General features: G+C 38.0%; 1 protein-coding gene across 1 annotated transcript in view; it reads right to left on the bottom strand.

Moving 5' to 3' along the window:
* The window catches only part of TEX11 (testis expressed 11), a 247,086-nt gene that overhangs the window by 117,750 nt on the left and 101,794 nt on the right, over positions 1-27,542 (bottom strand). Inside the window, exons 11-13 of the mRNA XM_052662695.1 lie at positions 25,682-25,777; positions 18,266-18,347; positions 15,132-15,210 (exon numbers count right to left, since the gene is read on the bottom strand). Coding sequence (XP_052518655.1) covers positions 15,132-15,210; positions 18,266-18,347; positions 25,682-25,777 — 257 coding nt within the window. The remainder of the gene's footprint in view (positions 1-15,131; positions 15,211-18,265; positions 18,348-25,681; positions 25,778-27,542) is intronic.

Below are 27,542 nucleotides of genomic sequence, written 5' to 3'. Positions count from 1 at the left end.
CCACAAATTCATCAACAGAACATTTGAAAGCTGAGTAAATTCCACAAAAGAACTTCAGAATGCCCGCAGAGGACATCAGGCACCCAGAAAAGCAGCCCATTGTCTTCGAAAGGAGGTAGGAAAAAATATAAAAGACAAAAAGAGAGACTAAAGAGGTAGGGAGCTCTTCCGTCCCGGGAAGGGAGTCTTAAAAAAGAGAGGTTTCCAAACGTCAGGAAACATTCTCATTGCCGAGTTTGTGGCGAGCCCTGGAACCACAGAGGGCAACATAACTGGGAGGAAAAATAAATAAATAATTAAAACCCACAGATCACGAGCCCAACGGTAACTCCCGGAGTGGAGCAGCAGCACAGACGCCTGCATCTGCCACTAGCAAGAGGGGCTGGCTGGGCAGGGAGGCACGGGCTACATTGCTTAGAGTAAGGACCAGGCCTGAATGTCCCAAGGGCAATCTGACGGATCTAACTTGGGTGAGCAAACCAAACTGCAGGATAGCTACCATGCAAAAAGCCCTAACCTAAGACACCGTCAGGCTCCTTAACAGAACAAAGGACTGAGCAGAGATAGCCGGCTGCAGGCCATCCCCCTCTGGTGACAGGCAGCCAGAGCCAGAAGGGGGCAATTGCGGCCCCAGAGAGGAATTATCTACCAAACTGCAAGCAGGATTTGTTGCTAACTAAGACTTCTTGGGATTCTGGATGGTCAACATCCGCCTGAGAAGGTGCGCCGGTTGTACACCCAAAAAACCAAGCGGCAGGGACAGGGGAGGCGATAAGTCGCAGTGACCGCGCTCGCCAAACACCTCATCACCTGAGCTGCTCGGACCTGGAAAGGGCACAAAACGCAGGCTCAACTGAGTCTGCGCCTCTGAGGACTACTCGAGTACCTGGACCTGAGCAGCTTAGACCTGGGAGGTGCATACAACCCAGGGCCAGCCTCAGACAGTTCCCAGCAGAGCAACCTAGAGCCTAAGCAGTGGAGACAGGGAAAGCACACATGCCATGACTGGGGGCAAACCCAGTGTGGCCGAGACACTGCGAGCACAGGACAGTGTTATTTGTTTGCAGTGTTCCTCCTTCCCCACAGTACGACTGAACAAGTGTCTAAAAAACAAGAGCCTAAAAAACAACAAATAACACACAAGGGGATTCCCATAAGGATAACAGCTGATCTTTCAATAGAAACTCTTCAGGCCAGGAGGGAATGGCAGGGCATACTTAAAGTGATGAAAGAAAATAACCTACAGCCCAGATTACTGTACCCAGCAAAGATCTCATTCAAATATGAAGGAGAAATCAAAAGCTTTACAGACAAGCAAAAGCTGAGAGAATTCAGCACCACCAAACCAGCTCTCCAACAAATGCATAAGGATCTTCTCTAGACAAGAAACACAAAAAGGGTGTATAAACTCGAACCCAAAACAATAAAGTAAATGGCAACAGTATCATACTTATCAATAATTACCTTAAACGTAAATGGGTTGAATGCCCCGACCAAAATAAAGACTGGCTGAATGGATACAAAAACAAGACCCTTCTATATGCTGCTTACAAGAGACCCACCTCAAAACAAGGGACACATACATACTGAAAGTGAAGGGCTGGAAAAAGATATTCCATGCAAATAGAGACCAAAAGAAAGCAGGAGTAGCAGTACTCATATCCAATAAAATAGGCTTTAAAACAAAGGCTGTGAAAAGAGATAAAGAAGAACACTACATAATGATCAAAGGATCAATCCAAGAAGAAAATATAACAATTATAAATATGTATGTACCCAACATAAGAACACCGCAATATGTAAGGCAAATGCTACAAGTATGAAAGGGGAAAATAACAATAACACAATAATACTGGGAGACTTTAATATCCCACTCACATCTATGGATAGATCAACTAAACAGAAAATTAACAAAGAAACACAAACTTTAAATGATACAATAGACCAGTTAGACCTAATTGATATCTATAGGACATTTCACCCCAAAACAATGAATTTCACCTTTTTCTCACGGGCACATGGAACCTTTTCCAGGACAGACCACATCCTGGGCCAGAAATCTAGCCTTGGTAAATTCAAAAAAACTGAAATCATTCCAAGCATCTTTTCTGACCACAATGCATTAAGATTAGATCGCAATTACAGGAGAAAAACTATTAAAAATTCCAAAATATGGGCGCTGAACAATACGCTGCTGAATAACCAACGAATCACAGAAGAAATCAAAAAAGAAATAAAAATATGCATAGAAATGAATGAAAATGAAAATGCAACAACCCAAAACCTGTGGGACACTGTAAAAGCAGTGCTAAGGGGAAGGTTCATAGCAATACAGGCATACCTCAAGAAACAAGAAAAAAGTCAAATAAATAACCTAACTCTATACTTACAGCAACTAGAAAAGGAAGAAATGAAGAACCCAGGGTTAGTAGAAGGAAAGAAATCTTAAAAATTTGGGCAGAAATAAGTGCAAAAGAAACAAAAGAGACCATAGCAAAAATCAACAAAGCCAAAAGCTGGTTCTTTGAGAGGATAAATAAAATTGACAAACCATTAGCCACACTCATCAAGAAACAAAGGGAGAAAAATCAAATCAATAAAATTAGAAATGAAAATGGAGAGATCACAACAGACAACACAGAAATACAAAGGATCAGAAGAGACTACTATCAGCAATTATACGCCAATAAAATGGACAACGTGGAAGAAATGGACAAATTCTTACAAAACTACAATTTTCCAAAACTGAACCAGGAAGAAATAGAAAATCTTAACAGACCCATCACAAGCACAGAAAATGAAACTGTAATCAGAAATCTTCCAGCAAACAAAAGCTCAGATCCAGACGGCTTCATAGCTGAATTCTACCAAAAATTTAGAGAAGAGCTAACACCTATCCTATTGAAACTCTTCCAGGAAACTGCAGAGGAAGGTAACCTTCCAAACTCATTCTATGAGGCCACCATCACCCTAATACCAAAACCTGACAAAGATGCCACAAAAAAAGAATACAGGCCAATATCACTGATGAACATAGATGCAAAAATCCTTAACAAAATTCTAGCAATCAGAATCCAACAACACATTAAAAAGATCATATATCATGACCAAGTGGGCGTTATCCCAGGATGCAAGGATTCTTCAATATCTGCAAATCAATTTATGTAATACATCACATTAACAAATTGAAAAATAAAAGCCATATGATTATCTCAATAGATAGCAGAGAAAGCCTTTGACAAAATTCAACATCCATTCATGATAAAAAAACTCTCCAGAAAGCAGGAATAGAAGGAACATACCTCAACACAATAAAAGCTATATATGACAAACCCACAGCAAACATTATCCTCAATGGTGAAAAATTGAAAGCATTTCCGCTAAAGTCAGGAATAAGAGAAGGGTGCCCACTTTCACCACTACTGTTCAACAGCTTTGGAAGTTTTGGCCACAGCAATCAGAGCAGAAAAAGACATAAAAGGAATCCAAATTGGAAAAGAAGAAGTAAAACTCTCACTGTTTGCAGATGACATGATCTTCTACATAGAAAAGCCTAAAGACTCCACCAGAAAATTACTAGAGCTCATCAATGAATATAGTAAAGTTGCAAGATAGAAAATCAACACACAGAAATCCCTTGCATTCTTATACACTAATAATGAGAAAACAGAAAGAGAAATTAAGGAAACAATTCCATTCACCATTGCAACGAAAAGAATAAAATACTTAGGAATATATCTACCAAAATAAACTAAAGGTCTATATATAGAAAACTATAAAACACTGGTGAAAGAAATCAAAAAAGACACTAATACATGGAGAAATATACTGTGTTCATGGATGAGAAGAATCAATATAGTGAAAATGAGTATACTACCCAAAACAATCTATACATTCAATGCAATCCCTAACAAACTACTGATGCTATTTTTCACAGAGCTAGAACAAATAATTTCACAATTTGTATGGAAATACAAAAAACCTCGAATAGCCAAAGCAATCTTGAGAAAGAAGAATGGAACTAGAGGAATCAACCTGCCTGACCTCAGGCTCTACTATAAAGCCACAATCATCAAGACAGTATGGGACTGGCACAAAGACAGAAATATAGATCAATGGAACAAAATAGAAAGCCCAGAGATAAATCCATGCACCTATGGATACCTAATCTTTGACAAAGGAGGCAAGAATGTACAATGGAGAAAAGACAATCTCTTTAACAAGTGGTGCTGGGAAAACTGTTCAACCACTTGTAAAAGAATAAATTAGAACACTTTCTAACCAGATACACAAAAATAAACTCAAAATGGATTAAAGATCTAAACGTAAGACAGAAACTATAAAACTCTTAGAGGAGAACATAGGTAAAACACACTCGGACATAAAGCACAGCAGGATCCTCTATGACCCCCCTCCCAGAATACTGGAAATAAAAGCAAAAATAAACAAATGGGACCTAATTAAAATTAAAAGCTTCAGCACAACAAAGGAAGCTATAAGCAAGGTGAAAAGATAACCTTCAGAATGGGAGAAAATAATAGCAAATGAAGCAACTGACAAAGAATTAATCTCAAAAATATACAAGCAGCTCCTGCAGCTCAATTCCAGACAACTAAATGACCCAATCAAAAAATGGGTCAAAGAACTAAACAAACATTTCCCCAAAGACATACAGATGGCTCAGAAACACATGAAAAGATGCTCAACATCACTCATTATCAGAGAAATGCAAATCAAAACCACAATGAGGTACCATCTCACACCAGTCAGAATGGCTGCTATCCAAAAGTCTACAAAGAATAAATGCTGGAGAGGGTGTGGAGAAAAGGGAATCCTCTCACGCTGTTGGTGGGAATGCAAACTAGTACAGCCACTATGGAGAACAGTGTGGAGATTCCTTAAAAAACTGGAAATAAAACTGCCATACGACCCAGCAATCCCACTGCTGGGCATATACATTGAGGAAACCAGAATTGAAAGAGACATGTGTACCCCAATGTTCATTGCAGCATTGTTTTATAATAGCCAGGACATGGAAGCAACCTAGATGTCCATCAGCAGACGAATGGATAAGAAAGCCGTGGTACATATACACAATGGAGTTTCACTCAGCCATTAAAAATACATTTGAATCAGTTCTAATGAGGTGGATGAAACTGGAGCTTATTATACGGAGTGAAGTGAGCCAGAAAGAAAAACACCAATACATTATCAGTTCCGTTCAGTTCAGTTGCTCAGTCATGTCCAACTCCTTGCGACCCCATGAATCAGCACACCAGGCCTCCATGTCCATCACCAACTCCCGGAGTTCACTCAAACTCATGTCCATCAAGTCGGTGATGCCATCCAGCCATCTCATCCTCTGTCGTCCCCTTCTCCTCCTGCCCCCAATCCCTCCCAGCATCAGGGTCTTTTCCAATGAGTCAACTCTTCGCATGAGGTGGTCAGAGTATTGGAGTTTCAGCTTCAGTCCTTCCAATGAACACCCAGGACAGATGTCCTTTAGGATGGACTGGCTGGATCTCCTTGCAGTCCAAGGGACTCTCAAGTCTTCTCCAACACCACAGTTTAAAAGCATCATTCTTTGGTGCTCAGCTTTCATCAGTGTCTTATAATTTTCCATACACGGTTTTTTTGTCTCCTTAGGTAAGCTTATTCCTAGATATTTTATCCTTTTTCTTGCAGTAGTGAATGAGACTGATTCCTTAATTTCTCTTTCTGATTTTTCATTGTTAGTATATAGAAATGCAAGTGATTTCTGTGTATTGATCTTGTATCCCTCAACTGGATGAATTCACTGATTAGCTCTAGTAATTTTCTGTTAGTTTCTTTTGGGTTTTCTTTGTATTATATCATGTAATCTGCAAACAGTGAGAGTTTTACCTATTCTTTTCCCATCTGGATTTCTTTTATTTCAGTTTCTTCTCTAATTGCCATATCAACTAGAAGACTTAATTTAATTAGAAAATAAATTAATCAGTTAATTGATAATTAATATTAAATATTAATTATTAACAATTAATTTAATTAATCTTCTAATTTAATGTTTTTTATTGCCAAATTCAGGCTTAAATTGAAGAAAGTAGGGAAAACCACTAGGCCATTCAGGTATGACCTAAATCAAATTCCTTATGATAATACAGTAGAAGTGAGAAATAGATTTAAGGGACTAGATCTGATAGATAGAGTGCCAGACGAACTATAGACGTAAGTTCATGACATTGTACAGGAGACAGGGATCAAGACCATCCCCATGGAAAAGAAATGCAAAAAACCAAAATGGCTGTCTGGGGGGCCTTACAAATAGCTGTGAAAAGAAGAGAAGTGAAAAGCAAAGGAGAAAGGGAAAGATATAAGCATCTGAATGCAGAGTTCCAAAGAATAGCAAGAAGAGATAAGAAAGCCTTCTTCAGCGATCAATGCAAAGAAATAGAGGAAAACAACAGAATGGGAAAGACTCTCTTCAAGAAAATTAGAGATACCGAGGGAACATTTCATGCAAAGATGGGCTCGATAAAGGACAGAAATGGTATGGACCTAACAGAAGCAGAAAATATTGAGCAGAGGTGGCAAGAATACACAGAAGAACTGTACAAAAAAGATCTTCATGACCAGGATAATCACGATGCTGTGATCACTCACCTAGAGCCAGACATCCTGGAATGTGAAGTCAAGTGGGCCTTAGGAAGCATCACTACGAACAAAGCTAGTGGAGGTGATGGAATTCCAGTTGAGCTACTTCAAATCCTGGAGGACGATGCTGTGAAAGTGCTGCACTCAATATGCCAGCAAGTTTAGAAAACTCAGCAGTGGTCACAGGACTGGAAAAGGTCCGTTTTCATTCCAAGCTCAAAGAAAGGCAATGCCAAAGAATGCTCAAACTACTGCACAATTGCACTCATCTCACATGCTAGTAAAGTAATGCTCAAAATTCTCCAAGCCAGGCTTCAGCAATACGTGAACCGTGAACTTCCAGATGTTCAAGCTGGTTTTAGAAAAGGCAGCGGAACCAAAGATCAAATTGCCAACGTCCGCTGGATTATGGAAAAAGCAAGAGAGTTCCAGGAAAACATTTATTTCTGCTTTATTGACTATGCCAAAGCCCTTGACTGTGTGGATCACAATCAACTGTGGAAAATTCTTTAAGAGATGGGAATACCAGACCACCTGACCTGCCTCTTGAGAAACCTATATGCGGGTCAGGAAGCAACAGTTAGAACTGGACATGGAACAACAGACTGGTTCCAAATAGGAAAAGGAGTACGTCAAGGCTGTATATTGTCACCCTGCTTATTTAACTTACATGCAGAGTACATCATGAGAAATGCCGGCCTGGAAGAAGCACAAGCTGGAATCAAGATTGCCAGGAGAAATATCAATAACCTCAGATATGCAGATGACACCACCCTTATGGCAGAAAGTGAAGAGGAACTAAAAAACCTCTTGATGAAAGTGAAAGAGCAGAGTCAAAAAGTTGGCTTAAGGCTCAACATTCAGAAAACAAAGATCATGGCATCTGGTCCCATCATTTCATGGAAAATAGTTGCGGAAACAGTGTCAGACTTTAGTTTTTTGGGCTCCAAAATCACTGTAGATGGTGACTGCAGCCATGAAATTAAAAGACGCTTGTCCTTGGAAGGAAAGTTATGACCAACCTAGATAGCATATTCAAAAGCAGAGACATTACTTTGCCAACAAAGGTCTGTCTGGTCAAGGCTATGGTTTTTCCTGTGGTCATGTATGGATGTGAGAGTTGGACTGTGAAGAAAGCTGAGTGCCGAAGAATTGATGCTTTTGAACTGTGGTGTTGGAGAAGACTCTTGAGAGTCCCTTGGACTCCAAGGAGATCCAACCAGTCCATTCTAAAGGAGATCAGTCTTGGGTGTTCATTCAAAGGACTGATGCTAAAGCTGAAACTCCAATACTGTGGCCCCCTCATGCGAAGAGTTGACTCATTGGAAAAGACCCTGATGCTGGGAGGGATTGGGGGCAGGAGGAGAAGGGGAAGACAGAGGATGAGATGGCTGGATGGCATCACTGACTCGATGGACCTGAGTTTGGGTGAACTCCGGGAGTTGGTGATGGACAGGGAGGCCTGGCGTGCTGCAATTCATGGGGTTGCAAAGAGTCGGACATGACTGAGCAACTGAACTGAACTGAACTGATGGGACCAGATGCTGCAGCCTCTCTGAACTGCTAATCATATTCTGAATACATCCTTATTCCTCCTTTCCATCTTCCTAGTCCTCTCCAACCTTCAAAGCCTAACTCAAATCTCACTCTCAAAGAAACCTTTCTGATGTTTCCAGTACACAATGGTCTAGGCCTCTTCTGAATTCCTATACTAATTTGTCAATTATTCTCCTTTTCCATGTGCTGTCTTGTATTGTTATCTTTACAAATATCTTCTTTACAGTAAGACTTTTAAGTTCCCTGAAAGAAGCCCCTATGTGTTCCATATGTTGTCCTTTACATAGACGATGCTAAATTGGACTAAATTTTAGCACCTTGTGCCCACATTTTTGATCACTTTAATCTTCCTGTCAGTCATTACTACTTACTCACCTATGAAAATCTTACCCATTTCTAAGTCGCTATCCCCTTCATTAAGCATTCTGTGACCAATGGACCCCACAGTGAGCTTTTACTCCTTCTTCTAAAGTCATATAGGATTAATATAAATCACCTATACTATGCATTTCTCAAATTCTACATTTTACTGTCAGCTGACTAATCAAGCATACACATGCTTAGCTTATTGTAGTGGACAGTAAATTCATTGGAGGAATGTCTGCTTCTTATATTTCTATTTATCTCCAACCAGACCCCTGACAACATGTTGCACTAGACACAACTTTTGTTGATAAAATGAACTGCAATGCAACCAATGTGCTAAGGAAAATCAAACTCTTGTCTCCGAAAAACAATCAACCTTAAAAAATCCTTTCTATTCCTTTTACCATCTCAAACATCCTAAAACCAATCCCTACCCCAGGGGGAAATTAAAAAAAAAAAAAACTACAAATGATTTATCCAAACAAAATATACTGAAAAGTCAAGAAATGAGTATATATTCTGTGCCACCTTCACTTCCTACAGACTGGAACTATGATTTCTAATGAACTCAATAAGAATTTTTATTAAAACAAAAATTCTACTTCATGCCTTACCAAAGTATGTTATATGAATGTCTCACCAGAAACGAGAGAAGAAGAAAGATCTTTGGTAACAGTCTTAACAACAGTCCTCTGTTTTGATGGTAGCTATTATATGGGAAAAACCATGTGGCATGATTAAATAAAATCCCAGAGGTAGTTGATGACTGCTTTTACCTCTTAGTGTCTAATGATAATCCTTTAGACCTATCCCAGGAAGGAATTAGTTTTGAGAGTGTGAGGCCTTAATATTAGAAATCTGCCTCTTTTTCTATGTTTTTAGGAAATTGTCTCACTCATCTCAGCTAGCATGCCATTTCTGCAACCCACTCAAGTACTTATTATTATATATTAAAGGAACGAAGTTCATCTACATATCATTAAAAAATTTTGCTGCATTCCTAAGTATGATTTTATTATATCTTAGAGCCAAATATTTTTTGGAGGTCAGTCTTTTTTTTTTGACCATGCCGCACAACTCATTAGGATACTAAGCTTAGATATGATCTTTTTTCTTTAAAATTTTCATTATAGTTATGGTCCATTTGTAGATCTTAGTTCCCCAACCAGGGATTGAACCCAGGCCCTCAGCAGTGAAAGCATGGAGTCCTAACCACTGGACTGCCTGGGAATTTCCTGGAGGTTAAGTCATTTTTATTTTTATAATGTAAACCTATGGAAAAATAGTATTTACTATATCCAATTTTATATCAATACAACTCTTCAGGAACTCTTTTAGTGTGAAGAAATGAGAGAGCTCTTAAACATTTTATTGTAATATTCAACAGTGAGTTCAAAAACTATTATGTTAATAAAAAAAAAATCAAGCCTTCTATAAGAAAAAGGCTGGGAACAAAGCTGAAGGAAAGAAAAAAACTAAAAACAGATTGTTAGGATAGTAAGTTAAATATGATCTTTTTTCTTTAAAATTTTCATTATACTCATGGTAAATTTCAGAGTAAAAATATTGATAAAAATTCTGAAAAGAAGAAATTAAAAAGCAATGTGAGAAGATAGTAGTAATAGTAACTAATAAAAGAGTTCTATGAAAGAGTTTAGGGCTTCCCTGGTGGCTCAGACGGTAAAGTGTCTGTCTGCAATGCGGGAGACCCGGGTTCGATTCCTGGGTAGGGAAAATCCCTTAGAGAAGGAAATGGCAATCCATTCCAGCACTCTTGCCTGGAAAATCCCATGGACAGAGGAGCCTGATAGGCTACAGTCTATGGGGTCGCAAAGAGTCGGACATGACTGAGCGATTTCACTTTCACTTTAGGACCCTTAGATCAAATGAATTTGTATTATAAGAGACTAAGACATTTGTAGATGAGACTCATAAAAGTCTTTAAGAAATTATGGAAAACCGGAGGGGTGATGATAACTAGAGACAGGAAAAATTGTGATGCCCCCCCCGCCTCGAAGTTGGCAATAAATAAACTCCCAAACCTGGCCAAAGTATGGTTCACAGATCTACAATATCAGCATCATCGGGAAGCTTGTTAGAAATGCAAATCTCAGTCCCCATCCCAGACCTATTAAATTAAAATCTCTATTTTAACAAGATCTTCAGTTGATCATATATATATATATTATAAAGTTTGAGATTAACATAAACCAGCAAGGAGTGGTGAGAAAAAGGCATTGAAAATTAATCTTATCTTTAGACAAGTTTACTTAAATGATAAAGTCAGAGAGTAAACAGACACAAGCAAATAGTTTCTGGAAAACTATTCACAATAACAAAATGTCAAACTAACTGCTTTTCTAGAACTCAAAGCGTGTGTTCTTCCTTTATACAGCACCACGTATGATCAGGATCTCATAAACAAATAACCTGGAGTTGTCTGCACTGTGAATCCTAAAGAAGCTTGACTACAAAAGGTAAAAAAAAAATTTTATATCACTTGAAACATGGTATTTTCATTCATTCATCATAGTACTCAAAATTTTGTCATCAGAAGACATTAGCTTTCTTAATAGCAGAACTGCATTCACTTTCTAACAGTTAACATTCTGCACATTTAGCTTTTATCACTAAAAGAAACTTCTCTACGTAACATGTATTTTTGCTTTTGCTATACAATTATTAAAATAATTATCCATTATATAATGCAACTTTTTATACGGTCTATAGATGTAATTGTATAATATACATGAGTGAAATAGACCACACGTTAAAAAAATGGCCAGATACGTAACCAAACTTTATTAACTGAATTATTGTCCAAGCATACTAACGGCTTCCCTGGTGGCTTAGATGGTAAAGAATCTGCCTGCAATGCGAGAGACCTGGGTTGGGAAGACCCCTGGAGGAGGGCATGGCAACCCACTCCAGTATTCTTGCCTGGAGAATCCCCATGGACAGAGGAGTCCATGGGGTTGCAGAGTTGGACATAACTGAGTGACTAAGTACACACATACTAACATAGTACAAACATGTAAAAAAATACAAGCTATATTTTAAGTTTGAAATCTAAAAAATACTTAATTTGTCAAATTTTCTTCTTGAAATTGATTATTTTTTCGATTGGAAATAGAAAACTGAAATTCTTTTTTCCTACACTAATATGTCAATGTCCACATATACTGATAGGGAATAAGTAGCTACCTAAATGGAAATTTGGATAATGTTATCAATAAGAAAGTGGACTGAATGAGTAATGACTGACCAAAAGCAGTAAATGTCCACTACATCTGATATTCCAAATTTGTCTAATAAGAATTTACTATCACACTATACTAGTTTAATTTGTAGTTCTTTAGTAACTTTAGTAATATTAATTGAGAAAGGCAAAATAAACAATGTTTTTCATTATCACAATGTTAAGAATCAGAAAACACATTCTTAAGAATTCAATCTTTAAATCTAAAATTCTGAGTATGTAGTTCATAAAATTAATTCCATCTCGGCCAATCAATTTCAGCATAGAAAAGAGAGTAAGATTAGTCCCTGCCAAATGAGTTTCCCAAAGAAATGACTTCACTAAGAACATGTGAATTAAAATTTACATTCACGTGGGGCTTCCCAGGTGGTCCAGTGGTTAAGAATCTGCCTTGCAACGAAGAGGACACTGGTTCAATTTCTTGTCTGGGAAGATCCCATTTACCACAGGACAACTAAGCCTAGGTGCTACAACTCCTGAGCCTGTGCTCTGGAGCCTGACAGCCGCAACTACTGAGCCCATGTCCAGCATGGTAACAACTGAAGACCCATGTCCTATAGCTCATACTCCTCAAAAAGAGAAGCCACTGCAATGTGATGCCCATGCACCACAACTAGAAGAGCAGCCACCATTCTCCTCCACTAGAGAAAGCCCATGCACAGCAACGAAGACCCAGCACGGACAAAAAAAACAATTAAAACTGTATATTCATGTAATTACTTACTTCAGATGTACAAGTTGGATTTAGAAAAGGCAGAGGAACCAGATATCAAATTGCCAATATCCGCTGGATCACAGAAAAAGCAAGAGAATTTCAGAGAAAACATCTGCTTCACTGACTATGTTAAAGCCTTTGACTATGTGGATCACAACAAACTGTGGAAAATTCTTTAAGAGATGGGAATACCAGACCACCTCACCTGTCTCCTGAGAAGCCTGTATGCAGGATAAGAAGCAACAGTTAGGATTGGACATGGAACCAAGGACTGGTTCAAAACTGGGAAAGAAGTATGTCAAGGCTGTATACTGTCACCCTACTTATTTAACTTATATACAGAGTAAGTACACCATGAGAAGTGCCAGGCTGGATAACTCACAAGCTAGAATCAAAACTGCCAGGAGAAGCATCAAAAACCTCATAGATGCAGATGACACCACCCTTATGGCAGAAAGCAAAGAGCCTCTTGAAAAAAGTGAAAAAGGAGAATGAAAAAGCTGGCTTAAAACTCAACATTCAACAAACTAAGATCATGGCATCTGGTACCATCACTTCATGGCAAATAGATGGGAAAACAATGGAAATAGGAAGAGATTTTATTTCCTTGGGCTCCAAAATCACTGCAGATGGTGACTGCAGCCATGAAATGAAAGGATGCTTACTCCTTGGAAGAAAAGCTACAATAAGCCTAGAGAGCATATTAAAAAGCAGAGACATTACTTTGCTGACAAAGGTCCATATAGTTAAAGCTATGGTTTTTCCAGTAGTCATGTAGGGATGTGAGAGTTGGACCATAAAGGCTGAGCGCCAAAAAACTGATGTTTTCAAACTCTGGTGCTGGAGAAGACTCTTGAGAGTCCCTTGGACAGCAAGATCAAACCAGTCGATCCTAAAAGTAATCAACCTTGAATATTCATTGGAAGGACTGATGCTGAAGCTGAAGCTCCAATCCTTTGGTCACCTGATGCAAAGAGCCTATTCATTGGAAAAGACCCAGATGCTGGGAAAGATTGAGAGCAAGAGGAGAAGGGGGTGACAGAGGATGAGATGGTTGGATGGCATCACCAACTCAATGGACATGAGTTTGAGCAAACTCTGGGAGATAGTGAAGGACAGGAAAGCCTGGCATGCTGCATGCAGTTCATGGGGTCACAGAGTCAGACATGACTTAGCAACTAAACAACAATATTCCATGACATAAGTATACTACATTTTGCTTTTCTTTTCATTAGTTCATAGATATTTTGGTTATTTCCATATTTGATTATTAAAAATAATGCTTCTAGAAACATTCATATACCTGTGTTTATATGGATATGTTTCCTGTTTAACTCAGGATTAGAAATGCTGGGTCATATGGTAACTCTCTATTTAATTTATTCAGGAACTGACAGACAGTTTCTAAAGTAGCCGTACCATTTTACATTCCCACCAGCAGTGTATGAGGATTACAATTTTTCACATCCTTGTCAATTTCTGTTATTATCTATCTTTTTCATTACAGCCATTCTAGTAGTATGAAGCAGTTTCTCATTGTGGTTTTAATTTGCATTCTCCTGATTGCTAACCATGTTCAGCACCTTTTCAAGTGCTTATTTCCCAGTAATTTTGATGAATACCAAAGCTTGAAAACCACTAAAGAGGTCTACAGGTACTTCAAGGTCCCTTCTGACATTAATAATAATCCCATGATGATAGAGCCAGAGGGGTGTATCATCTGCAGAACTACACTCGCACAGGCCTTCCAGTTCCACATGACACTGACCTGCAAGTTAACCTAGTCATCAACTCTGGTTTTACAAAACCCTATCTTAAAATGAAACTTTTTTCATTTATTTTTTAAAATTTTAATATCTATTTTAAAATTGACTTGACTACTTATTGTTTATTCCTTGACTACTCCTTGGAAGGAAAGTTATGACCAACCTAGACAGCATATTAAAAAGCAGAGACATTACTTTGCCAACAAAGGTCCGTCTAGTCAAGGCTATGGTTTTTCCAGTAGTCAAGTATGGATGTGAGAGTTGGACTAGAAAGCTGAGTGCTGACGAATTGATGCTTTGAACTGTGTTGTTGGAGAAGACTCTTCAGAGTCCCTTGGACTACAAGGAGATCAAACCAGTCCATCCTAAAGGAAATCAGTCCTGGGTGTTCACTGGAAGGATTGATGTTGAAGCTGAAACTCCAATATTTTGGCTACCTGATACGAAGAGCTGACTCATTGGAAAAGACCCTGATGTTGGGAAAGATTGAAGGCAGGAGGAGAAGGGGACAACAGAGGATGAGATGGTTAGATGGCATCACTGACTCAATGGACATGAGTTTGGGTAAACTCCGGGAGCTGGTGATAGACAGGGTGGCCTGGTGTGCTGTGGTTCATGGGGTCGCAAAGAGTCGTACAGGACTGAGCGACTGAACCGAACTTATTGTTTAAATCAGTAAGCAAGCAGTTCCACCTTCTAATTTGATTAGCACAATGCCAAATATTGTGCTTTGTGAATATGGATATAGATAGATACAGATATAATTCAATTTATGTTAATGGAAACCTTAAAAAAAGGTTAGTCTTTAAAGAAAAGAAAATCAATTCTTCTATACCTTTCATGATCCACCAGCAGTTTAACAATATTCAGACAGAAGTTCAGAGACATGCCAAAATGCAGAATTTCCATAAGAGCTAACAAAAAGAAAAAATGAAATAATCACATCAGTTTCATTTTTGAGGAAGCTTAGCTATTTTCAATAATTTTCCTTTGTTAAAAATCTACTTTCTAAATGTTTTCCATATATCATGTATTGCCTAACAATTTATCAAAGCCTTTTTATATGCCAGTAATACCCAATGCTACAGAGAATGCAGTGAAGCAGGCAAAGTAACCTTTTGAAAAGCAATTTGAATATATGCTAAAAACCCAGTGATTAAGAGCTTGGGATATGAAGTCAGTCAGACAGATCCATATTTGAAACCACTTGCCACTCTTATGGCCATCGTCAATTTAGTTAGTTTTTCTGGACTTTAGTTTTGCCATCTGTAAAGTGGGGAACAAATCACCAATCTCTCAGGGTTGTTGAGAGACTGACGTGAGATAATACATGTAAATTACATAGCAAAAGAGCTAGCACTTAGTAAGTATTCAATAAATGACAGCTGCTATTATGATTCTCTTTATTTCAGAAATTGTACTTCTGAAAAGTCACCTGAAATAAATGGGGGGAAATGTAACAAAGATATTATTAATAAAAGCAACGCAGATTATAATGACAATAAAAATGATGCATACTGGCGGTTTCCACAATACGATAGTGACAAATTACTATGCAACCATTAAAACTGTTGAATATAAAACTGTGTTTTCCATTTAAAAAATGAATATGCACCAATATGAATTATAAGATTAGTAAAAAAACTGAAAAACAAGGGCTGTCTATAAATTCTGTAAAAGAGCAAATTAAGACAGAAAAACACTGAAAATAAACCATCAAATTTCTAAAAGCGATTGTGTTTAGATTATTTATTCAACAAATAGCTAACAAGCGTATTCTCTGTGCCAGGGAGCTGTGCTGGGAATCCAGCAGTAGGCAAAACACACAAAAATCTCTGCTGCCACGGAGCTGATATTCCAGTGCGTGGTGGACAATAAGTATTTTTAGTATATTCCAAAAACTTCTTCAATGTGTATGTACTACTTTTTCATAATAAAAAAAACATTACATATTTTTAAAATGTCTACTTTCTCTACTATAAAAAATACTGGTGAAGTTCCAATGACAGTAGTTAGGTTGATTCTTAAAACTACTTTCATTAGCAAACAAATGAACATATAAAAATGCAAGTTTCATATATACCAATACTTTCAATATAACAAAATCAAAGATAATTGCATTATTTTAAACCATACAAAACTTAAATTCATGGAAGTTTCCTAATTTATAATCTGATGTTGCAACTTCATTACTCTATCATGAGTATCTAGACCAAGTTAAGTAAAAACAGTCTAGAAATAAGAATAATTTCATTTAAAATTGTTTCTTTTCTACATTTTGATTTAAAAATATTTAATACAAATTAACTTCAAACTAGGTAACTCCAATAATCTCTCTGATCTTCTCACACTATATTACTTTGAATAAGACTATTCCTCTAATTGCTTAGTTGGTTTGTTTATTCCCATATTGTAAAGTAAGAATGAAGTTGTCTTTCTGGCTCTGAAGAGATTTCAGCCTGTGCATATCTGAGCTGATACTATTACAGAGATGCAGAATCCTCTATGTATTTCAGATCCTGAGATCTCCTGATGATTGGCTAATATTCTAGAAATCACAGAAAGTTTCAGTACTACTAAATAGGCACTAAATCTACAGCAAGTTCCAAATCTGATTACAGTCCTACTTATTATAAATTGCTATTATTTATTGGATAATCAGTTATTATACTAACATAATTTTATATACCAAAAATAATACAGCTCTGTGATTATATTTTATACAGTAAAAAATAAAGCATGTACACATTAAAAATTTTAAATTAGTTTTATGACTAAACATAATTGAAATACTGTTAAGAGGTCAGTGTGCATAGATACTTTGCCTCACTTAATTCCTTTATATAGTAGTAATAACAGTTAATAGTAGTAATCATAATAACTAAGTGATAGGTAATATTTATTGCACACTAACTATGTACCAAGCATGGAACTAAATGCTTTACATACTTTTTTCATAGAATTCTCAAAACAACACAATGAGATAGACATTAATATTATATATTTTTTAAAGCCGAAGAAACTGAAGCACAAAAAATTTAAGTGACTTGACAGATGACTCAGAGCTGCATATCAGTTTATGCTGACATATGCACATTCTAGTTCCTTGAGAATTTCTAAAAACAAATAGCAATGTTTATACAGGAAACTGGGCTTCCTTGATAGCTCAGTTGGTAAAGAATCCACCCACAATGACTCTTTGTGACCTCATGGACTGTAGCCTACCAGGCTCCTCTGTCCATGGGATTTTCCAGGCAATAGTACTGGAGTGGATTGCCATTTCCTTCGCCAGGGGATCTTCCCAACCCAGGGATCAAAACCCGGGTCTCCCACATTGTAGACAGACGCTTTACCATCTGATCCACCAGGGAAGTCACAATGTAGGACACCCCAGTTCACTCCTGGGTCAGGAAGATCTGCTGGAGAAGGGATAGGCTACCCACTCCAGTATTCTTGGGCTTCCCTGAGGCTCAGTTGGTAAAGAATCCACCTGCAATGCGGGAGACCTGGGATCAATTCCTGGGTTGGAAAGATCCCCTGGAGAAGGGAAAGGCTACCCACTCCAGCATTCAGGCCTAGAGAATCCCTATAGTCCATGGGGTCGCAAATAGTTGGACACAACTGAGCGACTTTCACATTCACTTCACAGACAAGGAATTATAAAAGGCACAGCATTGCAAAGGCTTTTTCTATCAATAGGTATCTTTTTTCATGATGGGTAGCTGCAATTTTCTGCTAGACTAAAGGAAAACTGATAGCTTTTACTTAGCTCTTTTTTTCTTTACTACTTGCTAAATTTGCTACTGTGTTCTCTTCCTTCTCCTTTGCTTCCTGACAATCTTATGTACTCAGTTTCTTTCTCAGTCACCATCAAATTATACCTATGCTAGTGTAACACAAAATATCTTACAGTCAACAAATTGGTATTAATATTTCTGTATACTTTTCACACACAGATATGTTACTTACTTTGAAAAAGTTCTTGATTAGCCATTTCACTCTTCAAGAGGATTTTCACCTTTAAGAAAAGCCCAACTGGATGTAACTCTTCCTATTTTAAACAAAGAAATCACAATGATATTAACTGTAGAATGTAAAAGACAATTTTCAAGTAATTGCCTATTTCACTAAACCACACCAAGATGACTGATGATCAAAGGAAATCAAAATTATAAAAGATCAAATCATAATATCCAGTCTATCCATGAGGCTATTTTCTGATATTTTATTCAATCTAAATGGAACAGTACATGGAAAAGAACATGTAAACACATCTATTGAGTGGCAAGCATTTAATGGCAAGGTCAATATTTAAACTGTGAGAATATAACACCATATTCTTATCTTGGTAAGCAAAACCTTACACATCAATTAGATCTGCTTTCTTTCGAAATCTTAATAACTAAAGTCCTTCGCAAATAATGGTTGAATGAAATAAACATACTGTCTTTCCTATAGGATATGCCTGTCACATTTACTATTAATAACAATATACTCAGAATGGTTTTTCCAAGTCCTTGCTACTTGAACTTAGTTCTACTTCTGCCAAACAGTGAACATTTTGAAACAGCTGTCTATGATTAAAAGTGCAGGCTAGGCTCACAGAACAGAATTTTTCTTTCTACAACATTAATCAACCTCTACGCGGACACTGTATTGATTAGTTCCATGCTTTGTAAATTCATGTGTGAGATGCCCGAGGAATGGAAAGTTAGGGTAAGCAACCACAGGTATTATAACCATTTGCAAATAACGATGATATCAATACAAGAATAAACTAAGAATGCATTATAATTTCTTACATTACCATCTTTCCTAATGGACATATTTGAATATGTCTTGAGCTCAAAACATGTTTTATATACTAGCAATGAACAATCCAAAAGTGAAGGTAAGAAAATAATTCCATTTATAATAGCAACAAAAAAGAATAAAATACATAGGGATGAATTTTAAGAATAAGGGCAAGAGTTCTATACTGAAACTTATAAAACACTATTGTAAGAAAATGAAGAAGACCTAAATAAATGAAAACACATCTCATATTCTTGGACTGGAAAACTTATAATTGTTTAGATAGAAGTAATCTCCCAATTGATCTATGAATTCAATGCAATCAAATTCCCAGCTGGCATCTTTGTAGAAATTGATAGGCTGATTCCCAAATTCATATGAAAGTGCAAGGAATGTCAAAACAACGTGGAAACAGAACAAAGGAGGATGACTCACACTTGCAATTCCAAAGAGGTATACCACTTTACCTTCAGCGATCAGTGCAAAGATATAGAGGAAAACAACAGAATGGGAAAGACTAGAGATCTTTTCAAGAAAATTAGAGATAACAAGGGAACATTTCATGCAAAGATGGGCTCGATAAAGGACAGATGGTATGGACTTAACAGAAGCAGATGTTAAGAAGAGGTGGCAAGAATACACAGAAGAACTGTACAAAAAAGATCTTCACGACCAAGATAATCACGATGGTGTGATCACTCACCTAGAGCCAGACATCCTGGAATGTGAAGTCAAGTGGGCCTTAGGAAGCATCACTATGAACAAAGTTAGTGGAGGTGATGTAATTCCAGTAGAGCTATTTCAAATCCTGGAAGATGATGCTGTGAAAGTGCTGCACTCAATATGCCAGCAAATTTGGAAAACTCAGCAGTGGCCACAGGACTGGAAAAGGTCAGTTTTCATTCCAATCCCAAAGAAAGGCAATGCCAAAGAATGCTCAAACTACCACACAATTGCACTCATCTCACACGCTAGTAAAGTAATGCTCAAAATTCTCCAAGCCAGGCTTTAGCAATACGTGAACCGTGAACTTCCAGATGTCCAAGCTGGTTTTAGAAAAGGCAGAGGAACTAGAGATCAAATTGCCAACATCCGCTGAATCATCAAAAAAGCAAGAGAGTTCCAGAAAAACATCTATTTCTGCTTTATTGACTATGCCAAAGCCTTGACTGTGTGGATCACAATAAACTGTGGAAAATTCTGAAAGAGATGGGAATACCAGACCACCTGACCTGCCTCTTGAGAAACCTATATGCAGCTCAGGAAGGAACAGTTAGAATTGGACATGGAGCAACACACTGGTTCCAAATAGGAAAAGGAGTACGTCAAGACTGTATATGTCACCCTGTTTATTTAACTTATATGCAGAGTACATCATGAGAAACACTGGGCTGGAAGAAGCACAAGCTGGAATCAAGATTGCCGGGAGAAATATCAATAACCTCAGATATGCAGATGACACCACCCTTATGGCAGAAAGTGAAGAAGAACTAAAAAACCTCTTGATGAAAGTGAAAGAAGAGAGTTAAAAAGTTGGCTTAAAGCTCAACATTTAGAAAACTAAGATCATGGCATCCGATCCCATCACTTCATGGGAAATAGATGGGGCAACAGTGGAAACAGTGTCAGATTTTATCTTTTGGGGCTCCAAAATCACTGCAGATGGTGACTGCAGCCATGAAATTAAAAGATGCTTACTCCTTGGAAGGAAAGTTATGACCAACCTAGATAGCATATTCAAAAGCAGAGACATTACTTTGTCAACAAAGGTGCGTCTAGTCAAGGCTATGTTTTTTCCTGTGGTCATGTATGGATGCGAGAGTTGGACTGTGAAGAAAGCTGAGTGCCGAAGAATTGATGCTTCTGAACTGTGGTGTTGGAGAAGACTCGAGAGTCCCTTGGACTGCAAGGAGATCCAACCAGTCCATTCTAAAGGAGATAAGCCTTGGGTGTTCTTTGGAAGGAATGATGCTAAAGCTGAAACTCCAGTACTTTGGCTACCTCATGCGAAGAGTTGACTCATTGGAAAAGACTCTGATGCTGGGAGGGATTGGGGGCAGGAGGAGAAGGGGACGACAGAGGATGAGATGGCTAGATGGCATCACAGACTCGATGGACGTGAGTCTGAGTGAACTCCGGGAGATGGTGATGGACAGGGAGGCCTGGCGTGCTGCGATTCATGGGGTCACAGAGTCAGACAAGACTGAGCGACTGAACTGAACTGACTGATATCGCTTTACACTGATATCAGTTGTGGATAAGAATTTCCAGTGTTCCATATCCTTGTTAACATTTGGAATTACTGGACTTTTAAGTTTTTGTCCACCTAGTGGGTATTATAACCACTTTAAGGTGTTCCTCTTATCCTTCAAGCACCTTACTGTAAGGCTTTCATAACATTCAGCTTCTATAAAACTAAATGCTCCTTTTTCTACACTCTCTCTTTAAGGAATCTTACACATTTTCCAGACTTCAAATATAGATCCAAGTGAAAGAAAGTGAAAGTGGAGTCACTCAGTCATGTCCAACTCTTTGCAACCCCGTGGACTGTAGCCCTCCAGGCTCCTCTGTAGCCCTCCAGGCTCCTCTGTCCATGGGATTCTCCAGGCAAGAATACTGGAGTGGGTTGCCATTTCCGTCTCCAGGGGATCTTCCCAACCCAGGGATCGAACCCAGGTCTCCCGCATTGCAGGCAGACGCTTTAACCTCTGAGCCACCAGGGAAGCTCCTTAGGTTAAAAAAAAAAATCTGCTGCAAGACCTTTCTTTGGGTAAGAGCTATGCTGTGCTGTGCTTAGTTGCTCAGTCATGTCTGACTCTTTGTGACCCCATGGAGTGTAGCCTGCCAGGCCCCTCTGTCCATGGGGATTCTCTAGGCAAGAATACTGGAGTGGGTTACCATGCCCTCCTCCAGGGGATCTTCCCAACCTAGGGTCTGAATCCAGGTTGCCCACATTGCAGGCCAATTCTATATCATGTGAGCCACCAGGGAATCAGAGGAATACTGGAGTGGGTAGCCTATCCATTCTCCAGGGGAACTTCGCAACCCAGGAATCGAACTGAGGTCTCCTGCATTGCAAGTGTCTTCTTTACCAGCTGAGCTACTGGGGAAGCCCCACAAATACATAACCTGAGTCTAATCATTAAAAAATCAGATAAATCTCAAATGAAGAATTTTCATTTAAAACAAAGTGGGGAGGTACTGTATTCTTCTAAAACATCAATGACACAAAAGTCAAAATAAAGGCTACAGAAATGTTTCAGATTACAGGAGACTTAAGAGACATGTCACATAAATGATCCCATACTCTTCATATATTAGAGAGAAAAACATGCTATGAAGTTCAATACTGAGTGCATATAATATATATTATTATTACAGATGTATCAATTTATTACCCTCAATAACATGAATGCATGAATTATATTTTCTCAATAATATAGAGAGTTATATATTTAGGTATGACCATTCAGGTACAACGTAAATCAAATCCCTTACGATTATACAGTGGAAGTGACAAATAGATTCAAGGGATTAGATTTGATAGAGTGCCTGAAGAAATATGGACAGAGGTTCATGACATTGTACAGGAGGCAGTGATCAAGACCATCCGCCCCAAAAAGGAAATGCAAAATGGCAAAATGGTTGTCTTAGGAGGCCTTACAAATAGCTGAGAAAAGAAGAGAAGCAAAAGGTAAAAGAGAAAAGATATACCCATCTGAATGTAGAGTTCCAAAAAATAGCAAGGAGAGATAAGAAAGCCTTTCTCAGAGATCAATGCAAAGAAATAGAGGAAAACAAAAGAATGGGAAAGACTAGAGATCTCTTCAAGAAAATCAGAGATACCAAGGGAACATTTCATGCAAAGATGGGCACAATAAAGCACAGAAATGGTATGGACCTAACAGAAGCAGAAGATATTAAGAAGAGGTGGCAAGAATACACAGAAGAACTATACAAAAAAGATCTTAATGATCCAGATAACCACGATGGTGTACTCACTCACCTTGAGCCAGACATCCTGGAGTGTGAGGTCAGGTGGGCCTTAGGAAGCATCACTACGAACAAAGCTAGAGGAGGTGATGGAATTCCAGTTAAACCACTTCAATTCCTAAAAGATGATGCTGTAAACTGCAGCACCCAATATGCCAGCAAATTTGGAAAACTCAACAGTGGACACAGGACTGGAAAAGGTCAGGTTTCATTCTAAACTCAAAGAAAGGCAATGCCAAAGAATGCTCCAACTACCACACAACTGCACTCATCTCACACGCTAGCAAAGTAATGCTCAAAATTCTCCAAGCCAGGCTTCAACAGTACATGAACCAAGAACTTCCAGATGTTCAATTGGGTTTCAGGAAAGGCAGAGGAACCAGAGATGAAATTGCCAACATCCGTTGGATCATCAAAAAGCAAGAGAATTCCAGAAAAATATCTACTTCTGCTTTGTCGACTACACTAAAGCCTTTGACTGTGTGGATCATGACAAACTGTGGAAAATTCTTAGAGATGCGAATACCAGACCACCTTACTTACCTCGTGAAAAATGTGCATGCAGCTCAAGAAGAAACAGTTAGAACTGGACATGGAACAACAGACTGGCTCCAAATAGGGAAAGGAGTATGTCAAGGCTGGATATTGTCACCCTGCTTATTTAACTTATATGCAGAGTACATCATGAGAAAGGCTGGGCTGGATGAAGCCCAAGCTGGAATCAAGATTGTGAGAGACATATCCATAATTTCAGATATGCAGATGACACCACCCTTATGGCAGAAAGTGAAGAAGAAATAAAGAGCCTCTTGATGAAAGTGAAAGAAGAGAGTGAAAAAGTTGGCTTAAAACTCAACATTCAAGAAATGAAGACTGTGGCATCCTGTCCCATTACTTCATGGCAATAGAGGGGAAATAATGGAAACAGTGACAGACTTCATTTTCTTGAGCTCCAGAATCACTGCAGATGGTGACTGCAGCCACAAAATTAAAAGACGCATGCTCCTTGGAAGAAAAGCTATGATCAACCTAGAGAGCATATTAAAATCAGAGACATTACTTTGCCAACAAAAGTCCATCTACTCAAAGCGATGGTTTTTCCATTAGTCATGTATGGATGTGAGAGGTGGACCATAAAGAAAGCTGAGTGCCAAAGAATTGATGCTTTTGAACTGTGGTGTTGGAGAAGATTCTTGAGAGTCCCTTGGACTGCAAGGAGATCCAACCAGTCCATCCTGAAGGAAATCAGTCCTGAATATTCATTGGAAGGACTGATGCTGAAGCTGAAACTCTAATACTCTGGCCACCTGATGTGAAAAACTGACTCATTTGAAAAGACCCTGATGCTGGGAAAGACTGACAGCAAGAGGAGATGGGGACAACAGAAGATGAGATGGTTGGATGGCATCACCAACTCAACGGACATGAGTTTGAACAAGCTCCAGGAGTTGGTGATGGACAGGGAAGCCTAGTGTGCTACAGTCCGTGGGGCCGCAAAGAGTCGGACTTGACTGAGTGACCAAACTGAACTGAACAATATAGAGAAATAGAATGCACAAAATGTTAATAACAGGTGATGCTGGGTAAAGTATATAGGCAAGTATTCTTCACACTATTATTCTTTCAGTCTTTTTCTAGCTTTCAAATTGTTTACAAATGAAACTCTTTTACATGTATACTGCCACCGAAATCCTAACACACCCAGTTTATTGATATCTATGATCAATAATTAGCCTATTAAATGTGATATGTCAGGACTAAGGCAGATGAACAACTATTGTTATAAAAATTGCAACTTCTACATCTAGTGAACAAAAACACATACTGAAAAGGAGCCATGTAGCCAGTACGCAACCACCTCAATTGTCTTGGATTCTATTTTTTATTCAGACTTGCATCTCAGCAAATGCAAAACAAAACAGGATGCAACTTTTGAAAATGTTCATGTATATTAATATTTTTAAACTAAAAATTTAATATAAAAGAAGCTTTTCAGCATTTATAACCCCATCCATGTGACATAAATTTCAAGAAAATACAGTTCAAATAAATGGTCTCTCAATTTAATATCCTGATTAAACTATCCCTTTCATGCATCCCATCTTGCTGAAAAAAAAACCTTTAAACATATATTAGTATATTTAATTGCCTTACAGAATAAGATACATTGATCCTAACTGAATCTCTTTTTAAACAGTCGTCTATCAGTGTTCCTTGTTCAGGAGTATAAAGTATGTACACGTGTATGTATGTATATGTGTGTGTGTGTTTGTATGTATAAGTATGAGCTAATGTGAAACACTGATGTTTTTTAAACTAAATCTCATTATCTATTTTATCATCATTTCTTTTCTACCCTAAAATTTACTCACAGTAGACAACACTTTCTGTTCTGTACAAAAGAGAATTTTTTCAAAAATATCTGTTGTCCTAGAAGTATATTTTATTTTTCCTTTCTGCCCTGCAGAAGAAACTGTCACAATATGTTATTTTTTAAAAAAGGAATACTGGAGCAAATGTCTAAACTGGATTTCAAAATGTGAATCAATGCTTTCAAAACTGCATTAAGATAATATTCAAAATAAAAACTTCTTATACCTTGTTTGCTAGGTTTATAATGTTGAGGGCCTTATCATAATATTCGCTGCTGTCCCAATCCAAATAAGCAGTGGCCAGTAACCGCAGGACTTTAGCCTGTAATTGAAAATAGAAAACACACACACACATAATTGAGGGTTAGACTGCAATACAACAGCTGACTATGACTTACACAGTGACAGGCATTTCTCAAACCTCAGTCATAATTATGAAATATCATTTCCTTAAGCAACGACATAGTCTTAGGATATATCTCATCATTATGTTACCCACACCAAACACCGTCTGAGAATTTTATAGTAATAATTTAAATTTAATATAATTCTGTTAATATAATTATTTTCTTAACAGTTTTCTAGTGCTAAAGTACTTTATCATTCCCACTTTAAAAATAAGGAAATCAAAGCCCAGCAGTATTTAGTGTAATCATCTTATCACCTACTGTTTTGGTAGCATTATATTAGGCATCCATCAAAAGCAATAATTAGAAAGCCATAATTCTTCTCTCAAAGTCTTTACAGCCTAGTTGAGATTAACCAACTGGACCATTATTTCAGTAGGAACAGATACTCTTTCCTATAGGGAAGATTTCTCCCAACTCAGCCATGTTTTTAAATTAATAAAGTATTTCTTAATTAAGTCAGTTTCTCCAGTCAGGTCTACATTGATAAGGAGAGTAATTCTAGTCAGCACAAACTTGTTTAACTACAGATTCACATTTTGAAAGAAGGAGCCCTATTTCCATGAATATTCTACCTTTAAGTATAGTGAGGAAAGTAGGACCAGGCAAAGGTGGTCTTCTAACTTAAAAAAAAAAATGTTAAGTACATAATGGCTCTGTGAATCTTTGAGAAAGGACATTTAGGGTGTCACATCTTTTGAGTTTTTTAATTTAAGAACTAAGACAGATATAATATACTTAATATTATTATTATCATGGAACAACTTTCAACTTATAAACTCCTCCAGAGGACTTTGATGGAGTAATTATGGCATCTCTGAAAGAGACTGCAGTTATTCTATAATAGTAAAAGGGTCAAATAATCAGAAAGATAACACAAAATGGATGAATCTCAAAACTATTATGTGAAGCAAAAGAAGCCAGAAATAAGAGTACAAACTGTTCAAGAAAAGCCAAAAATAATCTATAGCAATAAAAATCAGAATACTGGTTTTATCAGGAGGGTAGGAATAGCTGTTAACTGTAAAGGGGCCAAGGTAACTTTTGAGGGTGATGGAAATGTCTGTATCTTGATCTGTGTGGTACTTACAAGACTATATAGATAAACTGAAATTCATCATGCTGTATACTCTTTAACATTTGTACAGTTCAGCTGAGTCGCTCAGTCGTGTCCAACTCTTTGTGACCCCATGAACTGCGGCATGCCAGGCCTCCCTGTCCATCACCAACTCCCAGAGTTCACCCAAACCCATGTCCATCAAGTCTGTGATGCCATCCAGCCATCTCATCCTCTGTCGTCCCCTTCTCCTGCTGCCCTCAATCTTTCCCAGCATCAGGGTCTTCTCAAATGAGTCAGCTCTTTGCATCAGGTGGCCAAAGTACTGGAGTTTCAGCTTTAGCATCATTCCTTCCAAAGAAATCCCAGGGCTGATCTCCTTCAGAATGGACTGGTTGGATCTCCTTGCAGTCCAAGGGACTCTCAAGAGTCTTCTCCAACATCACAGTTCAAAAAGATCAATTCTTCGTCGCTCAGTTTTCTTTATAGTCCAACTCTCACATCCATACATGACCACTGGAAAAACCACAGCCTTGACTAGATGGACCTTTGTTGATGAAGTAATGTCTCTGCTTTTCAATATGCTGTCTAGGTTGGTCATAACTTTATCTCATATATGTATG

This window comes from Budorcas taxicolor, chromosome X, assembly GCF_023091745.1.
Source record: "Budorcas taxicolor isolate Tak-1 chromosome X, Takin1.1, whole genome shotgun sequence".
Lineage (NCBI taxonomy): Eukaryota > Metazoa > Chordata > Mammalia > Artiodactyla > Bovidae > Budorcas > Budorcas taxicolor.
Note: the sequence above shows the minus strand (reverse complement) of the source record. Positions and strands in the feature narration are given on the sequence as shown.